This window comes from Mandrillus leucophaeus, unplaced genomic scaffold (genome assembly GCF_000951045.1).
Source record: "Mandrillus leucophaeus isolate KB7577 unplaced genomic scaffold, Mleu.le_1.0 Scaffold460, whole genome shotgun sequence".
NCBI classification, from domain to species: Eukaryota; Metazoa; Chordata; class Mammalia; order Primates; family Cercopithecidae; genus Mandrillus; species Mandrillus leucophaeus.
In genome coordinates this window covers 215869-240604 of record NW_012104921.1, presented here as the reverse complement: position 1 = coordinate 240604, position 24736 = coordinate 215869, and the positions used below count along the sequence as shown (strand labels likewise).

Here is a 24736-nt window from a genome sequence, read left to right as displayed (position 1 = left end):
ACTGAAGGCTCTCAAGATTTTCACTGGGAGTACTGGGAAAGAAGCACTGTATCTTTCTGAGGCCCCGGGTAGGGCTAAGACAGCCATCTTGATTTCACTTGGAGAGAATAAACCTGAAAATAAGGCCACTGTGGAAGAAAGCAGAGACAACTAAGAGAGTCCTATAATAATTTTCCTTTTCTGCTTGAGTTCTAATTGTATTTCTAGCACTTGCAATTGTGAGAGGGCTAAAAATATAACAGAGCTCCTCTTAATTAAGTTGAATTATAATATTTTATTCTAATATAGTTTTTCTTTTTTCTTCTTTTTTTTTGAGACAAAGTCTCGCTCTTGTCCCTCAGGCTGGAGTGCAATGGCACGATCTCAGCTCACTGCAATCTCTGCCTTCTGGGTTCAAGTGATTCTCCTGCCTCAGCCTCCGGAGTAGCTGGGATTACACGAGCCTGCCACCACACCTAGCTCATTTTTGTATTTTTAGTAGAGATGGGGTTTCACCACGTTGGCCAGGCTGGTCTCAAACTCCTGATCTCAGGTGATCCGCCTGCCTCGGCCTCCCAAGGTGCTGGGATTACAGGCGTAAGCCATTGCGCCCAGCCTCTAACATGATAGTTCCAAGTAACTTTAATCCCTTCATTTTGCTTTGTCCCTAAGCATATGTTGGTATTAGCTGAACAAAGTGAAAAAGACCACTAATCAACTGATGAACTGCTCTGGACTCCCTAACTGCTAGCCATCAGAAGTTGCTTCTGAATAATAAAGAGAGATCTCCTTGGATGAATGCTGTTAAAGGATTACAAGACAGCTGATGATTTTGTTATCTTCCTTATTCTTCTTAAATTGTTCAATGGACCAGTCAAATAATCAGTTAAAAATATTACAAAACCAGTAATAGAAACCTGAATCCTTGGGCTGGGCCTGGTGGCTCATGCCTGTAGTCCCAGCACAGTGGAGGTGGAAGCAGACAGATCACTTCAGTCCAAGAGTTTGAGACCAGCTTGGGCAACATGGTAAAACTCTGTCTTTACAAAAAAAATACAAAAGTTAGCTAAGCATGGTGGTGTGTGGCTGTGGTTACAGCTACTTGAGGTTTCAGTGAGCCAAAATCATGCCACTGCACTCCAGCCTGGACAACAGGGTAAAACCTTGTCTCAAAAACAACAACAAAAACCTCACAGACATCTGAATGATTTCCTAGGTCTAGAAAATAAATGAAGGAGTTTTTATATGTCATGAAAATTAACCTTTATTTATTTATTTAGAGAAATGTTGTGTTTAATGGTAAAGCTTAGCACACCCCACCAGCACCAGGAATGGCATGAAGTTGCAGCTGCAGGCACAGGCAGGTGACCCCCACGGAGCCTAACATGGTGAAGAGGATGAAGAAGGAGACCATAAAACAGAAGAGAAGAGCCCCATGGCCTCAGACAGGGCAAAGCCCAGAATGGCATAGGAGAAGAGTTGCTGCTTGAGAGACAGGTTCCTGGCATAGCCAATAATCAAGATGCCAAACACCGCTCCAATGCCAGCCCCTGAACCAGCCACACCAACTGCAGCTGACCCAGCACCAATAAACTTGGCTGCTGTGTCAATGTCCCGGGAGACAACACTGGCCTGGAACTCCTGTCTGGCCACCTGGAACGGGGAGTTGCTGTAGGAAGGCTGTTTAGATGAATTTTCTGGGCTATTCAAGAAGGAGGTAGACACAGGCCTGATTAGACCCCTGGTACAACAGCAGATCAGGGCTGGAGAAATGAGTAGTACCCCGGTGGTCTGCATTTTTTCAGTCTCCCATCTTTAGCCCTTGGTCTAAGTGCTCAGCTTCTTCTACCCCGAAAATTAACCTTTAAAGTTATAAAACACTCATTTTTTTTGTTTTTGTTTTCTTTAATAGGGCCTTTTTTTCCCCCTCCGTGGAGATGGGGGTCTCCCTATGATGCCCAGACTAGACTTGAACTTCTGGGCTCAAGTGATCTTCCTGCCTCAGCCTTCTAAGGAGCTGGGACTACAGGCATACTACTGTGCCCAAAAGACATGTTTTATGTACTTTGCTTTTACTTGAAGCTTTATAAAATATTAACTGAAAGATTTCTTCTTCAAAGATATGTACTTTCTATATATGGATTATACTGGTGATACGTTAGCAGAGATACATACTCATTTATGAAGTGATATCCCAATTTGGTTCATAGACAGATCCTCCTTTCTTTCTTCCCTCCCTCCCTCTCTTTCTTTTTCTTTCCCCCTTTCTTCTTCTTCTTCTATTTTTTAACTTTCCCATCCTCAGACAGTTTCAGACTTTTTTTTTTGAGACAGTGTCTGGATCTGTCACCCAGGCTGGAGTGCAGTGGCACAATCTCAGCTCACTGCAACCTCCGTCTCCCAGGCTCAAGTGATTCTCCCACCTCAGCCTGAGACTACCAGTACACACCACCATGCCAGCTAGTTTTGTATTTTTGGTAGAGATGGGGTTTTGTCATGCTGCCCGGTCTTGAACTCCTGAGCTCAAAGCTACCTACCCGCCTTGGCCTCCTGAAGTGCTGGGATTACAGGCGTGAGCCACCGTGCCTGGCCTCATAGACTTTTTATCTGTGTGTTTAATAATAAAATTCTCTAACAGAAAGTGCTTACATTGGCTTGATACTGTTCCAGAATCACATGACCTGGAAACTCTGGTTCTGGAACAGTTGCAAATCGCCGAATAACAACTAACAGCATTTCAAGGCCAGAAAGACGGAGCTGGTCACTGTGATCTGTGGCAGCCATAAAAGCCATGCGAATTAAGTCAGCAAGATGCAGCACCAAAAAGTCATCTATAAGATTAAAAAACATATTGGGAGAAAAAAAGATTAGAAAACATAAAAAAAATGTGCTGGAACTAAGACTTACATTAAGTGATAATTTTTCCTCCTTTAATTTTATAACCTAGACTTTAAGTACCTCTGACTTGAAATACTGTTTTTACTGTTTGTTAAATAGAGACTTTAAAGCTGGATTTAATGTACACTGTAAATACACACAAAAAAAACTGTCCCAAAGCTAGTAAGTATTTATAGCTACTCAGGGCAGAATTAGCATTTTTTAAGAGTCCTAATAGTATCTTCAATAAAATTTTGTTCAGATTTTATGATAAAAGTACATTAGTTGGTACAGAGGAGACTTTGGGCTTTGATTAATTAAGCAGAAATTTATCCTCTTTATGTGAAGTTGAAGCTAAGACGTAATGTTCCTTTAAAAAAAAGTTGTATGTGGCTCTTTATATGAACTACAATATCTTATTTTTACATATATTGCCAAATATACAAATAATGGGAGTATAAAAAACATTTCTAGCTGCAGAAATGATAAATGGGAATTCCTTTAATTCCTACAACACATTGTTTGGTATAATATACCTCCTGTGGAGAGATATAAGAAAATCATTTAACAGAAGAAATCAACATATCTTAGTAAATGCCAACTACAACTTTAACTGGGAGCACAGGAATCAGTAAGTATCTATAGCATGTATGTTTTGCAACTGTAAGTATCTAGCACAGTGCTCTTCACAAGAGACTCAATAAATGCATACTTAAAAAATAATTAAACCAGAGATACCTAATTCATACTCAGACTGGCAACAGCAACATTTTGCTTTGTAATTCTTTTGTCTGGTAAAGAACACTTTTAAGGAATTTAGAAATATGAACTGTGGACAGGTGTGGTGGCTAATGCCTATAATCCCAGCACTTTGGGAGGCTGAGGTAGGAGAGTCACTTAAGCCCAGAAGTTTGAGACCAGCCCAGGAAACATAATAAGATCTCATTTCTACAGAAAAGTTAAAAAATTAGATGGGGATGGTGGTATATGCCTGTTGTCCCAGTTACTCGGGAGGCTGGGGTGGGAGGATTGCTTGAGCCTGGAAGATTGAGGTTACAGTGAGCTGTGATCATGCCATTGCACTCCAGCCTGGGTGACAGAGCGAGATGCTGTCTCAAAAAAAAAAAAAAAAAAAGAACAAATATATATTGTATCTTTGAACATATTAGCTTAAGTGAATTTAAAAAATCAGACATCAAACCATAAAGACAAACATAAATAGGTAAAAATAATACAGCTGAACAGTAAGAGGTGATCAAAATGGTCTTACAATCAGGTTTACTTAACATTGAGAAAAGTTCAAATGTTTTCTAGTTATAACAGATTATAATATCTACGATATTAAAATAATCTATAAGCAAAAACTGGCCCAAGTTACAAACCAGGAAATAATTTTTGAGAACTAGTAAATGTTCATACTAATTCCCAAGAACCAATTATTTTCTATAAACTTAATGCATTGCACATGCTCATTAAAGTGAATACCAATATAAGAAGCTTAACCATTACAAACATATTTAAACATGAAGTGATGTGATCACAGCTCACTACAAGCTCAAGTGATCCTCCTGCCTCAGCCTCCCAAGTAGCTGGAACTATCAGCGCATGCCACCATGCCCCACTAATTAAAAAAAATTTTTAATAGAGACAACATTTCATTATTGCCCAGGCTGGTTTCAAACTCCTGGGCTCAAGTGATCCTCCTGCCTCAGCCTCCCAAAGTGTTGGGATTGTAGGTATGAGCCCCTGTGTCTGGCTAGTTTCATTTTTAAAATAATAAAACCGTAAGCAGACAGCACTTTTACATATATCATTTGGTGTTTTCATCACTATGTCACTTACTTCTTGAATCTTTTTTTTTCATTTCTTGTGCTAAAGCAATGTCAAAATGTGCACTGCTAGCATTCTCACATTGGTTAATTATCCTACAGACACACTCAGCAGCAAAGACTCTAGTAGCCCATCGAGGATTGGTAAAAGGATGGGATTTTTCGTCATGTCTGGTGGTCAGGACTGAGGCATCATCCCCTTTATCTCCTTCTTCTTCTTGCATTGTATCCACACAAGTTATAGCTGTACAATCTTTTATAAAAGGAGAACATATGTAATTATAATCAACTGAAAGATATATATATCAAAAGGAACACAAAAACGACTCCAAATTCAGACTAGAATTGCTCAATTATCAATTGCTACTGATCAATCATCTTTTTATTAACATCAAATAATTAGGTCTAATAACTACAGACAACTACAGTTGTCTAAAGGAGACACTCTAACAACTGTTACAGGTCAAAATGACAAAGCTGTCAAATTATACTCAAAATAAAAAACAAACACAATAGTAGATACTGAAATAATTATCAATCCCCTGCAGGTAGATGGATGTACTTAAGGAGACTCAAAAGTAGGGCGTGTGGGTGGGATACACTGGGAAGGCTGTTTTAACACTGGAGCCTTGTATGGATTTCAGGAGGTTCTTGAATCCACTGAAATTGTCTCAAAATATTTTTCTTAGGATAGACTCATTGCTATCATTACAGTATCAAAATTGTACCGATAGCTGGAGTCACCGAGTAGTGAATTATCTCCTCTACTTATTAACTGTTAAATTTACAAACTGTTTAACAACTGAAAATGGAACTAATGCTATGAAACAAAGCAAACTGGTTTTCTTGTATTATCCTGTATGTCAATATTTTTTTACATGTTAGAATACCAAAGATGTCACAAATAAAGTTATGGTCAAGTTAACACAGACTGGAAGGTGTTTTCCTGAGAAGGTATGGAACCAAACCACAGAAGATGAAGAATTAATGGCAAGATAAAATTGAGCGAGCTCAGGGAGCATGAATGCAAAATTTAAAAAAGATAAGTGAGACACCAGAAAAACGTAACCAGTCTATCTATGCACACACATATTTTCTTTCTCTTTTTTTTTTGAGACAAGATCTTGCTCTGTTACACAATCATGGCTCACTGCACCCTCGAACACCTGGGCTCAGGCGACATTTTCTTTTAAAGAAGTCCTTGCAATTTCTTGAGTAGTGGGGAACAGAAGAGAAAATTAGAAAAATAAAATATGTATAGCGTAATAGTTGAAACAGCCAGTGTAAATTATTGGAAGAGGGACCAATAAGAATGAAGATAGACAGAGGAGAGAATACAAAACATTCCAGGAATTTGATGTTAACTTTTCTCCTACCACACGATTCAGACATGAGAGCTACATTAAATTCTAAGGCTTGGGCAACTGAGTTGGGAGGACTGAAGTATAGTGGAAAGCTTGCGGATTTTAAAAGTTATGTAGGCGTAGGACTGAATCTGTCTTATGTCCTCAGGCAGGTTACCTCTCCAGGCCTATTTTCTCTTCTATAAAATAGAATAAAATTGCCTATGCATAGGATGGGTTAAAGGCTTAAATCAGATAAATTATGTACAGTTCTTAGAAAAGAACTGTTTTTTTTCTTTTTTCTTCCTCTCATTTATTTTCTCTCTTATCCCAAGGATACGAATTTTAAATATTCAAATATACTTTCTCATAAACAATTATCTTGTATTACTAAAGACATTAGGGTAATAACACTGTTTTCTAATACTACTTGAAATTAACATTATTGTATGTAGTGAAACTGGCTTGCTCAAAATGTCATAACTTTGTGTAATTTTCTCTTATGGTGACTAAGTAATTTCATATGGTGCGAGGGGTGGGGTGGGTATGTATGAATGTATGTATGTATGTAGAGACAAGGTTTCACTTTATTGCCCAGGCTGGAGTGCAGTGGTATGATCTTGGCTCACTGCAACTTCTGCCTCTTGGGCTCAAGCAATCCTCCCATCTTAGCCTCCTGCATAGCTGGGACTACAGGTGTGAGCCATCAGGCCCAGCTAATTAAAAATTTTTTTTTTTTTGTAGAGATGGTGTTTTTCCACGTTGCCCAGGGTGGTCTCAAACTCGTGGACTTGAGCAATCTGTCTGCCTCAGCCTCCCAAAGTGCTGGGATTACAGGGGTAAGCCACTGCACCTGGTCTCAAATATATATCTTGCATGTATGAAAAGAAATGATGGGGACAATATAAATCAAGTCATACCTTTTAGAGCAGAAATAACTCTACTTTTTAGTTTGCTTTATATAGGAAAGTCATCTAAGACAGCCAAAAGGAAAAAGCAGGTTTAAGTATTGGATTTATATTGTTCAAATTAAAGAGAATTCTAAAACACTGGAAATATAATCTTCATTTGAAGAAAAGCAATAATCAGACAATCAGAATCCAGCTAGTTAGACAAGACTGATGAATTCTCAGTGGTAAACAATTTTATGTAAAGTTTTAAATTTCAATTTTATTATTTTAACTGTTAATGACCAATACTTACCAGCTGATGCAGCAAGTACATCTTTACAAAGTTTTAACCAGAGGGAGAGTTTTTCCACTGCCATAGATGTAAGCATATAATTTAAAGTCTCTTTGATATCATGGCATAATCTCTCATCTGTCTCTTTGTCTAGTAAGATCAATAATGCCCCCTCAAGGCCGACTTCTCTGATGTTAGCATCTGACAAGAAGAAAATCAACTATTGAAGTAACACAGAAAACAAAACTACCATATCACAAGCTCACACATTCAGTAGTTATTCAAATACTAGATGAAAATATATCTTAAAGAACTAGCCCAAATACTGTGCTTTAATCTAGTGAGATCCATTTTAGTTCACACTTGAATTTTGGGATTATTCATGACCCTATATAGCTGTAATTTATGTAATGTCATTAAAAAAAGTATTAATATGTTATTATTAATATGTTTGCTTAATCAGGTAAAAAGTTTTACCCAATTAAGTGTCCAATACTTATAAAACTTTTTTTTTCTCTTTATTTGAGATGGAGTTTCGCTCTTGTTGCCCAGACTGGAGTGCAAGGGCAAAATCTCGGCTCACTGCAACCTCTGCCTCCCAGGTTCAAGCGGTTCTCCTGCCTCAGCCTCCCTAGTAGCTAGAATTACAGGCACCCGCCACCATGCCCAGCTAATTTTTTGTATTTTTAGTAGAGATGGGGTTTCACTACATTGCCTAGGTTGGTCTCGAACTCCTGACCTGAGGCGATCCACCCGTCTCAGCCTCCCAAAGGGCTGGGATTACAGGTCTGAGCCACTGCACCCAGCTCAATACTTATAAATTTTATTCAGTGCTTATTTATTTATTTTTTCCTTTTGAGACAGAGTCTCACACTCTGTCACCCAGGATGGAGTGAAGTGGTGTGATCTCGGCTTACTGCAACCTCCGCCTCCCAGGTTGAAGCAGTTCTCCTGTCTCAGCCTCCTGAACAGCTGGGACTACAGGCGCCCACTACCATGCCCTGCTAAGTTTTGTATTTTTAGTAGAGACAGGTTTCACCAGTGGTCAGGCTGGTCTTGAACTCCTGACCTCAGGTGATCCGCATACCCAGGCCTCCCAAAGTGCTAGGATTACAGGCATGAGCCACCACGCCTGGCCCAGTATAATTATTTTCTAATTTTAAATAAACATAATTAAGTTTTCCTTATTCTGGTATAAAGCTTTAAAATATATTAATGTGAGAGTAAAGCCCAAACAGAAAACAACCACTATATGGAAAACACTGTTTAATTACTACAACTAAGCTATTGGGACTACTGAATAAACATATATCACTATACAATATTCTTACTACAAAGTAATACCTCAAAGGGGAAATACAAGCCTTGATCTAGCATCTACTATTACCTTTAATTCTGAAAATGCCAAACAGACAAATACATTTTCTCTTGAAGAGTTAACTCATCTAGCATTTATGAAAGTATGTAGATTTGAAAGGTTATATTATTAGTAGGCTATTCTATTTTATTTATTTATTTTTTAGAGACAGAGTCTTGCTCTGTCACCCAGGTTGGAGTACAGTGGCACAATCTCACTGCAATCTCTGCCTCCCGAGTTCAAGCAATTCTCCTGCCTCAGCCTCTCCAGTAGCTGGGATTACAGGCATGTGCCACCATGCCCCCCCTCAAAAAAAGCTAACTTTTTTGGTATTACCTTGTAGAGACGAGGTTTCACCATGTTTGCCAGGCTGGTCTTGAACTCCTGACCTCAGATCCACCTGCCTCAGCCTCCCAAAGTGTTGGGATTATAGGCTTGAGCCACTGTGCCTGGCCTTTGTGGGTGTTTTGTTTTGTTGGTATTAGGCTATTTTAAAAGAGAAATTATCTTTCAAAGATCAGAAAGAGGTGATACAAATGTTTCAGATTAGGGATCTAAAAAGATATAATGGCTAAGGTAATGTGAGTCACAACTGGATCTTAGATTTAGGTGGTGGTGAGGAGGTGAGGAATCATAAAGGACATTTTTTGGATGACTAGGGAAATGTGTGTGAGGGCTGTAAATCAATATTGATTTTCTTAGGTGTGTGATCATGTACGGGTGTGTCCTTCACATTAGTCCATTTTCACACTGCTATAAAGACATACCCAAGACTGGGTAATTTATTTAAAAAAGAGGTTTCAGGCCAGGCACGGTGGCTCACACTTGTAATCCCAGCACTTTGGGAGGCTGAGGCAGGTGGATCACTTGAGCCCAGGAGATCAAGACCAGCCTGGGCAACAAAGTGAGACCCCATCTCCACAAAAAACACACAAAAAAATTTAGCTGGGTGAAGTGACATTCATTTGTAGTCCCAGCTACCAAAGAGGCTGAGGTGGAAAGATCACATGAGCCTGGAAAGTAGAGGCTGCAGTGAGCCCAGGTCGTGCCACTGCCCTCTAGCCAGGGCAACAGAGAGAGACCCTGTCTCAAAAAAATAAATAAATAAAAGAATTATGCCAAATCTAGCCTGGATGATAGCATATCTGTTTACAACACAGTTTACTGAATATTTTAAGTCTACTGTTAAGACCTACTGCTCAGGAAAAAAAAAAAAAAAAGATTATTTTCAAAATATTTCTGCTCACTGACAATGCGCCTAGTCATCCAAGAGCTCTCATGGAGAGGTACAAGGAGATAAACGTTGTCATGCCGGTTAACACAATATCCATTCTGCAGATTAAGGAGTCATTTTGACTTTCAAGTTGTCTTATTTAAAAAATACATTGTAAGGCTACAGCTGCCACAGACAGATTGATCTGGGCAAAGTAACTGAAAACCTCCGGAAAGAATTCATCATTCTAGATGGTTTTTAGAGATGGAATCTACTCCTGGTGAAGATGCTGTGAACACTGCTGAAATTACAACAAAGGGTTCAGAATATTACGTGAATTTAGTTGATAAAGTGGTAGCAGGTTTGAGAGAATTAATTCCAGTTTTCAAAGTTCTACTCTAAGTAAAATGCTATCAAAAAGCATTGCATGTTACAGAGTAATCTTTCATGAAAGGAAGTCAATGAATATGGCAAACTTCATTGCTGTCTTATTTTAAGAAATTGCCGGCTGGGCGTGGTGGCTCATGCCTGTAGTCCCAGCACTTTGGGAGGCCGAGGCGAGTGGATCACGAGGTCAGGAGATCGAGACCATCCTGGCTAACATGGTGAAATGCCATCTCTACTAAAAATACAAAAAATTAGCCAGGTATGGTGGCGGGCGCCTGTAGTCCCAGCTACTCAGAGGCTGAGGCAGGAGAATGGCAGAAACCCGGAGGCAGAGCTTGCACCACTAGGCCGAGAGGGCGTCACTGCACTCTTGCCTGGGAGACAGACCAATACTTTGTCTCAAAAAAAAAAAAAAAAAAAAAAGAAAAGAAATGGCCAAAATTGCCACAGCCACTCCAAACCTTTAGCAACCGCCACCCTGATTAAGTAGCCATCAACACTGAGGCAAGACCCTCTACCAGCAAAAATATTATGACTCACTGAAAGCTCAGATGATGGTTAGCATTTTTTAGCAATAAAGAATTTTTAAATTAAGGTATGTACATTGCTTTTTTAGCCATAATGCTATCTTACACTTAGCAGACTACAGTATAGTACAAACATAATTCTGATATGCACTGGAAAACAAAAAAATTCCTGACTTGCTTTAATTGCAGGGTCTGGAACTAAACCCACAATACTAGGTATTATGTATACGTATGCCTGAATAGCAGCCCAGCCATGCTGATCTATGCAAGTTGAAGCAAAAAATTTGTTTTTGTTTTTGTTAGAGACAAGGTCTCACTATGTTGCTCAGGCTGGCCTTGAATTCCTGGGCTAAAGTGATCTTCTCACCTCAGCCTCTAAGGAAGCTGGGACTACAAGTACATGCCACCACAACTGGCTCAGCTCCCTAAACATTTTAATGTAAGAATAAAACTGTTACTTAAAGAACTGTTATTGATAGTAAAATATATTATGGATCTAAAAACTTAAGATACTGAAAAGCTCTGTGAAGTTTATGACTTTCTAAAAGTATGACAGTACTTTGAAAACTATACACACAAATGATTTTTTTTTTTTTTTGAGACAGAGTCTCACTCTGGTGCCCAGGCTGGAGTGCAGCGGTGCAATTTCGGCCCACCACAACCTCCCCCTCCTGGGTTCAACCAATTCTTGTGCCCCAGCCTCTCAAGTAGCTGGGACTACAGGCGCATGCCGCCACACACAGCTAATTTTTTATATTTTTAGTAGAGATGGGGTTTTGCCATGTTGGCCAGGCTGGTCTCGAACTCCTGACCTCAGGTGATCTGCCCACCTTGGCCTCCCGAAGTACTGGGATTACAAGTGTGAGCAACTGCGACTGGCCAGAGTGTAAGATAATTACTGGTTTTTTTTGGAGTCAGTGTTTTGATCTGTTACCCAGGCTGCAGTGTGGTGGCATAATAACTCACAGAAACCTCAAACTCCTGGGCTCAAGCAATTCTCTTCTCTCAGCCTCCTGATTAATTAGTAGCTGGGACTACAGATGTGTACCACCACACCTGGCTAATTTAAAATTTTTTTTGTAGAGATGGGGTCATGCCATGTTGCCCAGGGTGTTTTTTTAAATATATATATACACACACACACACAAAATATATATACATATGTATAAAATATATATATATTTAAAAATAGAGATGAGGTCTCACTATGTTGACCAGGCTGGTCTTGAACTCCTGGCCTCAAGCTGTCCTCTTATCTTGGCCTCCCAAAGTGCTGAGATTACAAGCATGAGCCAGTGTGTCTGGGCCCAGACTGTTTTTGAACTCCTGACCTAAGACAGTCCTCTCGCCTTGGCCTCACAAAGTGCTTAAGATTACAGGTGTGAGCCACCACGCCTGGCCTATTATTACTACTATTTTTGTAGGCTAGCAGTTTCTTTGAATTCATATGCAAATTCAGGTTATTCATATAATAGTTTTAAAATGAAGTGATATACACTTAAATCCCTACTGGTTAAGAAATCCTTTAATTCAGCTCTAAAATGTAAAAGAAGGGGCATTAAAAACTCTTTAACTTGTAGCAGACGTAACTATAATAAATTTTATGAAAGTGAGATTCTGCAGCAAACAGAGGCATGTGTGATAAATTATTTAAGGGCTAATCACATTTCATTCGACTGCTGTGAAAAAACTTGCTCTAGATCATTGGCTCTCAATCTTTAGTACAGTCATGCATGCCTTAATAGGATTACGTTCTGAAGAATGTGTTGTTAGGCAATTTCATTGTCATGTGAATATCATAGAGTGTACTTACCCAAACCTAGATGGCACAGACTACACACACATAGGCTACATGGCATAGCCTATTACTCATAGGCTACAAACCCGTAGAACAACTTACTGTACTGGATACTAGAGGCAATTATAACACAATGGTAAGCATTTGTGTATCAAAACATAGAAAAAAAAGATATGGTATTATAATCTTATGGGACCACTGTTGTAAATGCAGTCTGTTGTCGACCAAAATGCCATTATGTGGCACACAGCTACACTAACATAGGGACTGTAAAAATATGGATTTAAAAATACAGATTGCCAGGTAATACTCCCAGATTTCTGGTTCAGTAGGTCTGGGATGGGTCCCAATCTGCATTTCTAACAAGTTCCCAGGTGAGGTATACACTGCTGGTTTGAAAACCAGTTTGAGAACCACTGCTCTAAACCAGTAACATCAGTGGTTGGAATAACTGTTAGCAATTCTTTCTTGTAGCAGGTTTAAGACACATTAACTTTTAAACTGTTTCAAAACTCATGTATATAAGGAAAATTTAAAATAAAAATAATCACTGGACCTGGACATAATCTTGATCAAGAGAATTACCTGGAGTCAACTCTTCTCTGCTATCCTTAGCAAGCATAACAGCATGTTCTGAAACTTCAGCTGCTTCTCTCTGTACAAGCTGACGTAAGCAAGCCAGTACTGCTCTTCTCAGTAACAAGTAGGGGCTATAAAGATTCACCTGAAAAATACCATTTAAGGAATGACAGAGCTAAAATTCTTGTTGGCACTCAGTGAGCCTAACAGATATTCACTGGACCCCTTCCTGATTCTGTCCAGCCCATCAGTGGGCTGGACACAATTTATAAATACATAGGAACTTCTTGAAACTATTCTAGAATATATTTCTGATGATATAACTTAGAAACAGCTTAATAGGTAATATGTGTACTAGATTATGCACTACTCATAAATCTAAGCAAAAGTCTTTTGGCAGTGTCAGAAAGCAGAATTTATATGAGTAAACAGAGTTTTAAGAGAAAAAAAGAACTACAACGGAAAGGATTTTGTTGCAGTTCATACATTTGTGTTTATGCAGATATATTATAATGTTCTATCATTCTCTAAGCAGAAATTTATACAAATCCATACAGGCAATACAGCATATTGGTTAAAATGGAGGTTCTAGAGTCAAAACATCTCAATTTGAGTCCTAGATCCATCACTTACTAGCTGTGTGACCGTGGGCAAATTATTTAACTCCTCTAGAGTGCCTTAGTTTCCTCATTTGTAACACTACTGCATCTCTCAGGGCTATTGTGACATTAACACAAAGTAACACGCAAAGTGCTTACCACAGTACCTGCCAAATAGTAAATGTTAGTTATTATTAGTGTAGTCTCTTAACAATAATATTTTAATCAGAAAACATATAAAGTAAACGCATTTTCAAATAAAGGCAGAAAACATTCACCAAAAATGCTCTCTAGAGACAAGCATTACAGAATACCAAATTTATATATATCAATACATATTTATGTATTGATAGAATACATATATGTACACATCTTACAGATGCCATGTAAGTATCAATACGCTGTATCTACCCATGGCAAATAAGACTGGTAATATACTTCAGTTACAAGTTGAAGGTTAATGGATAAAAATTCTTAGTGATTTCATATATGAAATAAAGTTGACATTTTAAATTTTGTACTAACTATGAAAGTAAAGATCAGTTTGGCATGGTCTACAAAATAAATATGTATATTATGGTAGTGATCTGCAAAGCAAAATTTGAGAAATAATGGCATAATTCTATAGTGATCTTTAGATATGGCATATGTGGGAAAAACAGGACTGAAGTAGATGAAGTTTTGTAAAGAGCAGAGGCTACATTTTGGGAGGAAATAAAAGGTAGGTAGTAGGAGCTATTAAGAATATGTAAGAAGAGTGTCAGGTGTGGTGGCTCATGTCTGTAACGCTAGCACTTTGGGAGGCTAAAGTGGGCGGATCACTTGAGGTCAGGAGTTCAAAACCAGCCTGGCCAAAATGGTGAAATCCTGTCTCTGCTAAAAAATACAAAAATATTAGCAAGACATGGTGGCAGGTGCCTGTAATCCCCACTACTCGGGAGGCTGAGGCAGGAGAATTGCTTGAATCTGGGAGGTGGAGGTCCCAGTGAGCCGAGATCATGCCTCTGCACTCCAGCCCGGGCTGGGCATGATGGCTCACACTGAGGGAGGCCAAGGCAGGTGGATCACTTGAGGTCAGGAGTTTGAGACCAGCCTGGCCAACATGGTCAAGCCCTGTCTCTACTAGTAATACAAAAATAAGCCAGGCATGGTGGCACACACCTGTAGTCCCAGTTACTGGGGAGGCTGAGGCAGGAGAATCGCTTGAACCCGGGAGGCAGAAGTTGCAGTGAGCTGAGATTGCACCACTGCACTCCAGCCTGGATGACAGAATGAAACTGTCTCAAAAAAAGAAAAAAAAAGAAAAAAAGAATATACAAGAAGAAACACATGCAAAGAGAGTCAAATTCTACATTTTATCAGAAGCCAAGAAACAGAACAAATTTGTGCATCTATCATTGAGCAGCTTTTTTTTGTTTTTTTGTTTTTTGTGTTTTGTTTTTGAGACAGAGTATCACTCTGTTACCCAGGATAGAGTGCAGGAATAGCTTTGTAAGGATGTTCTGTTATACCTTCAAGCTGTATTATGAACCCAAAAGTGGATAGAGAGGAATGCCATTCATAGAAAAGTCTCAAGGTATAATGTAATCCCATGTTTAGAAACTATATTGTTAGCAGGTTAGGATAACAGAGAAGTTAAAATATAAAAAGATTACATAAAATATAAAAATATTCATTCCCAAGATTACTGTTGTATTTAACAATAATGACCAAAAAAGCACTTTACAAGACAATTTTAAAGAAAAGTTAATAAATCTACTAGTTATTTCAACTGGAGTTTTACAAGCATATAATACAAAGCAGGTGCAGCATTTATTCAGGCTAGTCAAACATTTTTTAGAAAAAGCATGCTTAGAAGTACCCTTTACTTGTTTGGTAGAAAAAAGATTGAAGGCTATCACACAAAGTAAAATAGGAGGCTTAATGTCTCCATGTCATTCTCCAGCATTTATATTGGGAAGAGGAATACAGTGGCTTAAGGCAAACAAACAAAGCAGGCAAAATACAGAAATTAAATAAAACTGTAACTACAGTTATTTTCTGAAATGAATATACTAAATAAAAAGGAGACCAAATTTAGTGCAAGGAGTGAGCGCACCAGCTGGAGAAGGTTAGGAAGGATTTGCTTATATTGGTATCAAATAAACACCACGAAACATGCTACACATACTGGACTTAGCATTAATGGTTCGCTTAAACAAAGAGATGCAGAGGAAAACAAACATCTACAACCAAAAAAATGACACAAAGAAACAGCACCGCAAAACTCAAAAAAAGTTAGGAATCAAGGGTCAGGGACCTACCAACACAGAATTATCCAACAAGATCTCCTGCACAAAAACAAATGACACACCAGTCATGACAAAACCAAAAGATAATTATTAGGATGACTTTGACAACAGTCAGCTAAGCATTAAAATATAAATGTTGATAGTTATCATTCAAATTGGCTTAGCTTCAGCTTAAAAATTCGCCACAAATATTTTATTTTCCAACAAAACGACTTGAGCCAAGTTCTTGAAAATAGTCAACTCAAGAACTCTAAGACATACATATATAATTTTAAAACGTACACGCGATTAATTTTAGGTTTTTCTTTGGAATCTCTGATTAAGCTTCAGTATCGAACCCATTCAAGGCGACATGAGCGTGAGAGGAGTGTTCTGGATTGCATTCACATGAAGCAGGTGTCCAGCAAGAGGCAAAGTTAATGGTTTACCTCATCAGAAGTTAATTATAGTTTAACTCTTAGAAGCCAAGTTTTGAAACTAAGAATATTCAGAATTGCTAGTGTAGCTAAGGCCAAGTTCAGTATGGAAGTTAAAGAGCATGCAGTTAGAAGAAAATTCCTTCCTGTAAGACTTTTGCCTAATGATGAAATGCAATTTCCTTACTTTGGTGAATACTCTAAAATATAATAAATTCAATCTAATAAATTCAGAATAAATTACTAACCAAAATGTTGAGACACTAAATTAATATATTATAGTGACAATTTTTGACTATGATTGTGTATTTAAAAAATAATTTTACAGCTTGAATATTATGAGTTAACATACGATTTGTAACTGTTACTTCAGATTTTCTCACTTGCTCTGAATGTACCCAAAAGTCTGATAATATAATAATCTCTGTTCTTTTTCATGTGTAACTTTTTTTGATGCCTATTTTTTTTCCTGCAGTAATATGTACCCTTTTTTGATTTGGGAAAGGAAAAAACTTAGTAAGTTTGATCAGATTTTATTTATTTATATTTTTGAGACAGTGTCTTGCTCCATTGCCCAAGGTGAAGTGCAGTGGCACAATCATGGCTCACTGTTGCCTCAACATCCTGGGTTCAAGTGATCCTCCCACCTCAGCCTCCCAAGTAGTAATGGGACTACAGGTGCACACCGTCATTCCCAGGTAATTTTCTTAAAATTTTTTGTAGAGACAAAGTCTCACCATGTTCCCCAGGCTGGTCTCGAACTCCTGGGCTCAAATGATCCTTCTACCTTGGCCTCCCAAAGTGCTGGAACTACAGGTGTGAGCCACTGTGCCCAGCTGATCAGATTTTATTCATCATGAATTAATGGGTTAGTCTTGCTCTTCATTTCTCAATAAACTTTAGTTAATAAAAAAAATGTACCAGGTAAAGGAGAAATTTTAAAGGTAATTAATGGAAATCTTCTATAAGACAAGAAGTAAAAATGGCAGTATCACCAAATTTAAATGGAGAGTAAAAGATCAAATGCAAAGGAGCAAAAAATTTTTCCAATAACTGGTTTTAGGAATGGCTCTTCAAACACAAAAGTAATATTCCTGGGGAAGAATCCCTGAATGGTACAGGTAAAATCCTTTTCCTGTAAGTGCTGTTTTCCCTAAAATGATTGACCCAGATCTAAAAAAATACAGGAACAAAAGTTTCTATCAGAAAGTCAGTCACATTCTCTTTAAAGTTTTATCGGGCTACGCATGGTGGCTCACACCTGTAATCCCAGCACTTTGTGGGGCTGAGGCAGAAGGATGGCTTGAGATCAGAAGTTCAAGACCAGCCTGGGTAACATAGCAAGACCCTGTCTCTACAAAAAAGAAAAAAAGTTAGCTAGGTGTGGTGGTACATTTCTGTAGTCCTAGCTGCTTGGGAGGCTGAGGGGGGAGGATCACTTGAGCCTAGGAGTTCGAGGCTACTGTGAGCTATGATTGCACCACCGCACTCCAGCCTAGATGACAAAGTGAGACTCTGCCTCTAAAAAATATATAAATAGTTTCATAAGACTATCAGTATCAATAATTAATATAATAATATACTGTGTGTTGAAGACACATGTCAAGACAGCAAGGGCAACTACCATTATTGAGTACTAATTAAATGCCTGAGACGTGTGCCTTTACAAGCAGCATTTTGTGTAATCCTCATAGTTTGCAGACAAGGTAGCTGAGGCTAGAAGAGATTACGGGACTTCCCTAAAGGCACACAGCTAGAAGGTGGCAGAGTTGAGATAAGATCTATCCATAAGATCTACAAAGATAGTACGGAATAATGAAATGAGGACTGAAGGAGGAGTCCAGAAACCTGCAATGTAGATTTAGCCACCACTTAGGTGAGCTAGATGTGTTACTTTAAGTTATTTAACTTTTTGGTCTTCAGTTTATCTTTTTATTGAGAAGATTGATTTTAATAATGCAAACAACATTCTACAAAAGTAGGGATAATCTATATGACAGATTTTTAAGATTCTAAGGTTTTTCAAGCTCTGAAATGCTGCATATTTTGCCTTAAGCTTGAAAATGAAAGGTCTATATAATTTTCAACAGTCACGTTACTAATGGGAGTGTGCTACAAACACTGCAGGAGTAGAAAAAGTTGAAAAGCAATGGTGCCAATTTATAATTCCAAATGCAACTCAATTTTTGAGGCAAGTCCAGATAGAAACTGGTGACATGGTAAATCTTTTTTTTTTTATTTTCCTGAGACGGAGTTTCATTCTTGTTTGCCCAGGCTGGAGTGTCAATGGCACGATCTCGGCTCACTGCAACCTCCACCTCCTGGGTTCAAGCGATTCTCCTGGCTCAGCCTCCCCAGTAGCTGGGATTACAGGCGCCCACCACCACGCCCAGCTAATTTTTGTATTTTGAGTAGAGACGGGGTTTCACCATGTTGGCCAAGCTGGTTTTAAACCAACCTCAGGTGATCTGCCCGCCTTGGCCTCCCGAAGTGTTGGGATTACAGGCGTAAGCCACTGCGCCTGGCCAGGGGAAGTCTTAAAACCAATGACAATGAACCACTTCAAAGGAACTTCTGGTTGATGGCCTTTATCTTTCTACATTCAGTAGATACAATATTAGAAGCCAGATATTGATGTATATGTTGCTGGAATACTAAGGAAAAGTGTTATTTCTCCATCTGGGATGCAAAGAACTTTGTAATAACTCAGAATAGATGAAAAAGAAGAAAAAAAGAGACAGGTGACCACATGAAGTTTTGCATGTCCCACAGATTTACATAGTACATGGGACATTATAAGCACCCAATATATGTTTATTGATTTATGAATAAATATTCCAAATATCAATTTCAACATTAATGGGAGAAAAATGAATCAATATAAAAGAGATTTAGGAGCTGATTACATGAAAGCTGCCCCCTACTCTCCAAAAAGACTAGAACTGAGGGGAAATAGCTATGTATATAACATATAAATTTGTACATAGTCTAGAGGATAATTAAAATGTGTACTGGGATAAATCTAAGATTCAAATAAAAGAAACTAAGAACTGGTTTACAATTTTATACTCACACAGAGGCAGCTAACTAGGCTAGACAAGTTGACATGTCGTGGAGCAAACATATGAAGCTGCTGAAGGCAAGAGATGGCCTGAGCTTGAACAAGGCAGTCTGGGTTATCTTGCATTACTGCACAACCCAGTAGACAGGAGGCCCTTAAGGTAGAAATTGAAGTACTGTTACCTAAAATAAAAAGCAGAAAGCTTTTAATAATTGGCCTATAAAAACATTACTCTTTAAACATATATTACAGGTTTTAAAATTTACTTTCAGTTTTGAGCTTACAAAACTGTGACTTACAATTTCTTCTACAAAAATAGGGATAATCTAAGTGACAGGTTTTTAGATTATTCTTTTTTTTTTTTTTTTGAGACAGAGTCTCAGTCTGTCGCCCAGGCTAGAGTGCAATGGTGCCATTTCGGCTCACAGCAACTTCTGCCTCCTGGGTTCAAGTGATTCTCCTGCCTCAGCCTCCGGAGTAGCTGGGACTACAGGTGCACACCACCATGTCTGGCTAATTTTTTGTATTTTTACTACAGACAGGGTTTCACCATGTTGGCTAGGCTGGTCTCGAATCCTGAGCTCCAGTGATCCACCTGCCTCAGCTTCCCAAAGTGCTAGGATTACAGGTGTGAGCCACTGTGCCTGACCTACTTTAGTTATCCTTAATTTGAAAAGTTTATTGCAACACAAATTATTAGGCAAAGAAGAACCTAAGACTATCAGTAGGTTATACCAAATTTTCATAAAAAGTGGAATTAGAAATTGCCAATAAACTTAGCCTCGCTTGTATTAGTTAAGAATTACTTTCATGTATTATAATCATGTAATACTATGCAATTTGAACAGCTTGCAATATTTGAAATTTTGGACTTAGCCATTTATTTCTTAAAGAGAGATCAGAACTCTTTGGATGATTCTGCTTCATGTCTGTCATTTTAACTGTTAAGGAAGGTATCTTTAGGAGATACGTAATTGTCGAAATATTGTACTCTGTCTTTTCAAGGTAAGATAAATCAGGCTGAACGGCATTTATACATTCATTTAACAAAACATACAGCACCTATCATGTGCCAAGCATACAGACCACGAACTGAATTCATTTTTATGTGTATTATTTTTAATGTAAAACATCACAAAAGCAGCTATGCACACCTTGTAGCTCTGGACCTAACGTGGTAATAAGGGCATTCAAACAGCGACCAAGGCTTTGGTGAACTTCAGCATGAGTAGGAGGCACATTTAACAACAACATTATAATAAGAGAAAGGGTAGGTTCCACATGCACATAATACAGTGGGCCAGCAGAATCAATGATCAGTGATAGAGAATGTAATGCCCAGGTCTGTAATGACAAAGAAAAACAATTAAAAACATTACAGCAGCATAAAGAAACATAAAATACATTAAGTTGTTCTTTTGTTGAAGCAAGTAATAAAGTAACAGCAAATGTGTATGCTACTACTAATGCGGAAAGAGAAATGGAGGACTTCCAATTCAGAGGCAATCATCTAATTTAGAATGATATAGTCCATCATTAAGAATTGCAAGTAATAGTTGGTACTTTAGCTAACAATTTAAGAATTGCAAGTAATAGTTGGTACTTTAGCTAAGAGCTTGAATCAAATCTAGTTTGTTGAAAAACTTTATTGTTTAATCTATAGAAAGAATGAAAATTCAAGTTTTTAAAAAGATGCAACAAAATCTACAATTACATTCAACAATATGGACAAATCTCTTGAACATAATGTTGAGTGAAGAAAGCCAGACATAAAAGAATATATGTTGTATGATTCCATTTACATAAAGTACAGAAGCAGGCAAAACAAATTTATGCTGTTGCAAATTAGGATAGTGGTTATCCTTGGTGGGGGTAAGTAGTTAACTAGAAGACAGTATGAGAAGTGTGTATGGGGTATTGATAATGGGCTGTTTCTTGATTTCAGGTGGTGGTTACATAATGTACTGTTTGTACATAGATATGTACATTTATGACAGGTGCACACGCGCACACAGATACACACACACACACACACACACTATGGTTAAATGAAAAAAGACTGGCCATATACTGATAACCACTGAAGTTAGGTGATGGGTATAATAGATTCATTATAGTATACTTTCTAATTTTGTGTATGTTTTAATGTTAAATTAAAAGCTCTCTCTTCAGAAAATGAACTGAAAAAGTTTTATTCCTCTTATCAATGGATGTATAAGAAAGCTTACAGTACTTTAAACGCTGCAAAAATGAGCTTCTATTTGTTAGGTGAGAGACAGCAATCAAGAAAATTCAGAAATGACACTGGGAGCTGTGGAAAGTATATGAATTAATCAACAAAAAAGGTATTCAATATAAAACTAGGCACATTCAGAATAGACTTGTTGAAGAGAGAGAAGAATATAACAGAAGCAAAAAGTACTATATATAAAGACGGGTGAAAAATGGAAACCTTGTAAGTCAATTCAGTCAAGTACTAGATGAAGTGGAGGAGGCAAGTAGTAATATGGTAATTCAGAGAAGGAAAGCTAACTGGATTAAAGCTTGATGAGATGGTGGTTATACTGGATCTTAAAAGACTAAAAGATGTGGAATATCAAATAGGCATGTAAGGAGAGAAGAGAAAAAGAAAATAATGTAAATGTAGACATGAGAATGACATGTGGATAAATCATCTGTAGAAGTGAACACTTTGAAGTAATAACAGAAAACATCTATGGGGTCAGTTGATGGGACTGGAATAAAGAAGTTGATTCAAGAAGCAATAAGCACTTTGTCAAGCTTTTCTGCAGGGAAGTGGCAAGATGAAAATCTTTTAGGAAAATGAATTTAGCCTTATATCTAGAGAGAGTTGGAAAGAAAAGGACTAAAAATGTGACGAATTAGGAGGCTATGACAGTAATTCAGCACACATTAATAAGGGAGACAGATAAGATGACAGAAGGGGAGTAAAAGAACAGGAGAAATAAAAATCATTCCATATTTGATTAAGATAGGAGAATGATGATTTTATTGACAGAAATGGGTAAGATATGTACAACAATATGATAAAGTGGTTAAGAACAGGAGTTTGGAGTCCATGACTTGTGTTCTTGATCTGATTCCATGATTTATTAGCTTTTCAGTTGTGAGCAAGTTGCTTAGCTTCTTAAGCCTCAGTTTTATTTCCCCATAATGGGCTATACACCCTAATAAATTATTACGAGGACTAAGAGAATTACTATGAGACTTAGAAGAATGTATCGTAACACCTGGTACCTATTAAGTTCTTTAAAATAGTAGATGCTATTATTATTATTTAGTATTATTATTATTTTTTGAGATAGGGTCTGGCTCTGTTGTCTAGGCTGGAGCGTAGTGGCACAATCTGGACTTACTGCAACCTCTGTCTCCCCGGCTCAAGCCATCCTCCCACCTCAGCCTCCCGAGTAGCTGAGACCACAGATGCTCACCATCATGCCTGGCTAATTTTTGTATCTTTTGTAGAGATAGTGTTTCACCATGTTGCCCAGGCTGGTCTTGAACTCCTGAGCTCAAGCAATCCACCTGCCTCGGCATCCTAATGTGTGAGATTATGGGCGTGAGCCACCACTTCTAGCCCAGTGCTATTATTAAGATGGAACAGAGATACGTTTTCAGAAAAACACAATGAAATTGACTTCAGACATTCTGAGTGTGGGAGAAGATTTTAATTTTAAAAATCCATCAAGGTTAACAATGGCTTCCACAATTACTATGGGGGGAAAACCATATTCACAAATTATTAATGTTCAATATAAACACATTCTGCATCATCTACAAATCATGAATTTCAAGGGAAGTATCACATGAGGTACCCACCTGCACATCAGGGGAAGTGTTGTCCTGTGCCAAAGTATAAAGGATTCCAATACAAGAATTTAGGTGTTGAGAAGAACTTATTCCTCCTAAATACCTATGTAGGGACCCCAAGGCCAATGAGTGTCCTGTTCTGGTAACCACATCCCTTGCTGATTTCAATCTGTAAATATGAAAATAAAAATAAATGGTAATCACTGCAAAAGAAAAAGAACCCAAAAACTAATGCATGTACATTGTCACTTAGGCAAAACTTTTTATATGGATAATTGCAAAATTTAGAAATATATTTTTGGCTAACTAATAAAAAATTCTGAAGTAACCAAAAGGCCTCTTGCAAAGGAAAACATTTTGAATCAAAATGTCTTCATATTATTGATTAGTTTAGTATGAACAGTTTCAATGTCTTTCATATATACACATGAAGAAGGTTTTTAAGACAAACATTATTATTACTTTATCATTAAGTTACATTTTAAAAACTCAAATGCTGAGATACTTCAATTTCATAGAGTTTCAACTTAATTTTGATTTTAAAATTAAATAGGCCAGGTGTGGTAGCTCACGCCTGTACTCTCGGCACTTTGGGAGGCCAAGGCGGGAGGATCACTTCAACCCAGGAGTTTGAGATCAGCCTGGGCAACATAATGAGACCCTGTCTCTACTAAAAAAAAATTTGTTTTAATTAACTGGGCATAGTGCCACAAGCCTGTAGACCCAGTCACTTGGGAGGCTGAGGCTGGAGTATTGCTGGAGTCCAGGAGTTCGAGGCTGCAGTGAGCCACGATCACACCACTGTACTCCAACCTGGGTGACAGAGCAAGACCTTGTCTCAAAAATAAATTAAATAAAATTAAATATGAGAAGTTAACATTTATTAGGAATTTATTAGAAATTACTGTGTGCTCATTTAAGTGGTTTATATTTAGCCCTTCTTTAATACTCTCAACAACCCTGAAATTCATACTATTATCAGTTCCTGTTTATAGATGAGGAAACCAAAATAATAGCTCAAATAGCTCTCACAAAGTAACCAACTATCAAATGGTAGAGTTGGGATTAGAGCCAAGTTAATAACCTGACTCCAGACTTCAAATCAGACATACATATTGAGTAGACTCCAAGGTCAAAGTGCTATCAATACTACCACCACCATTCCTAATATAACTTATTATAGATATATAATACAACCACAAAGTTTTATTTGTAGGCTTTTTCCCCATATTACTTTAATATTTACTATCTCATTTACCTTAACATTCTTAAGTAGGTAGCGCAGTACCACCTGGAATAGAAGAACACTGGCTGAGAGGATTAAGTAATCTATTGAAAGTTATACAACTGATAGAAATGAAAGTACAGGCCGGGCACGTTGGCTCACGCTTGTAATCCCAGCACTTTGGGAGGCTGAGGCGAGCGGATCACAAGGTCAGGAGTTTGAGACCAGCCTGGCCAGCAAGG

At 37.9% G+C, this 24736-nt stretch overlaps 1 protein-coding gene and 1 pseudogene across 1 annotated transcript in view; both read right to left on the bottom strand.

Moving 5' to 3' along the window:
• Positions 1-24736, bottom strand: part of HEATR5A (HEAT repeat containing 5A) — a 133424-nt gene that overhangs the window by 28398 nt on the left and 80290 nt on the right. Inside the window, exons 19-25 of the mRNA XM_011994773.1 lie at positions 23279-23438; positions 20593-20782; positions 19451-19620; positions 13078-13216; positions 7232-7411; positions 4699-4938; positions 2629-2810 (exon numbers count right to left, since the gene is read on the bottom strand). Of these exons, the coding sequence (XP_011850163.1) occupies positions 2629-2810; positions 4699-4938; positions 7232-7411; positions 13078-13216; positions 19451-19620; positions 20593-20782; positions 23279-23438 (1261 nt within the window). The remainder of the gene's footprint in view (positions 1-2628; positions 2811-4698; positions 4939-7231; positions 7412-13077; positions 13217-19450; positions 19621-20592; positions 20783-23278; positions 23439-24736) is intronic.
• On the bottom strand, positions 1269-1802 carry LOC105549981 (annotated as a pseudogene).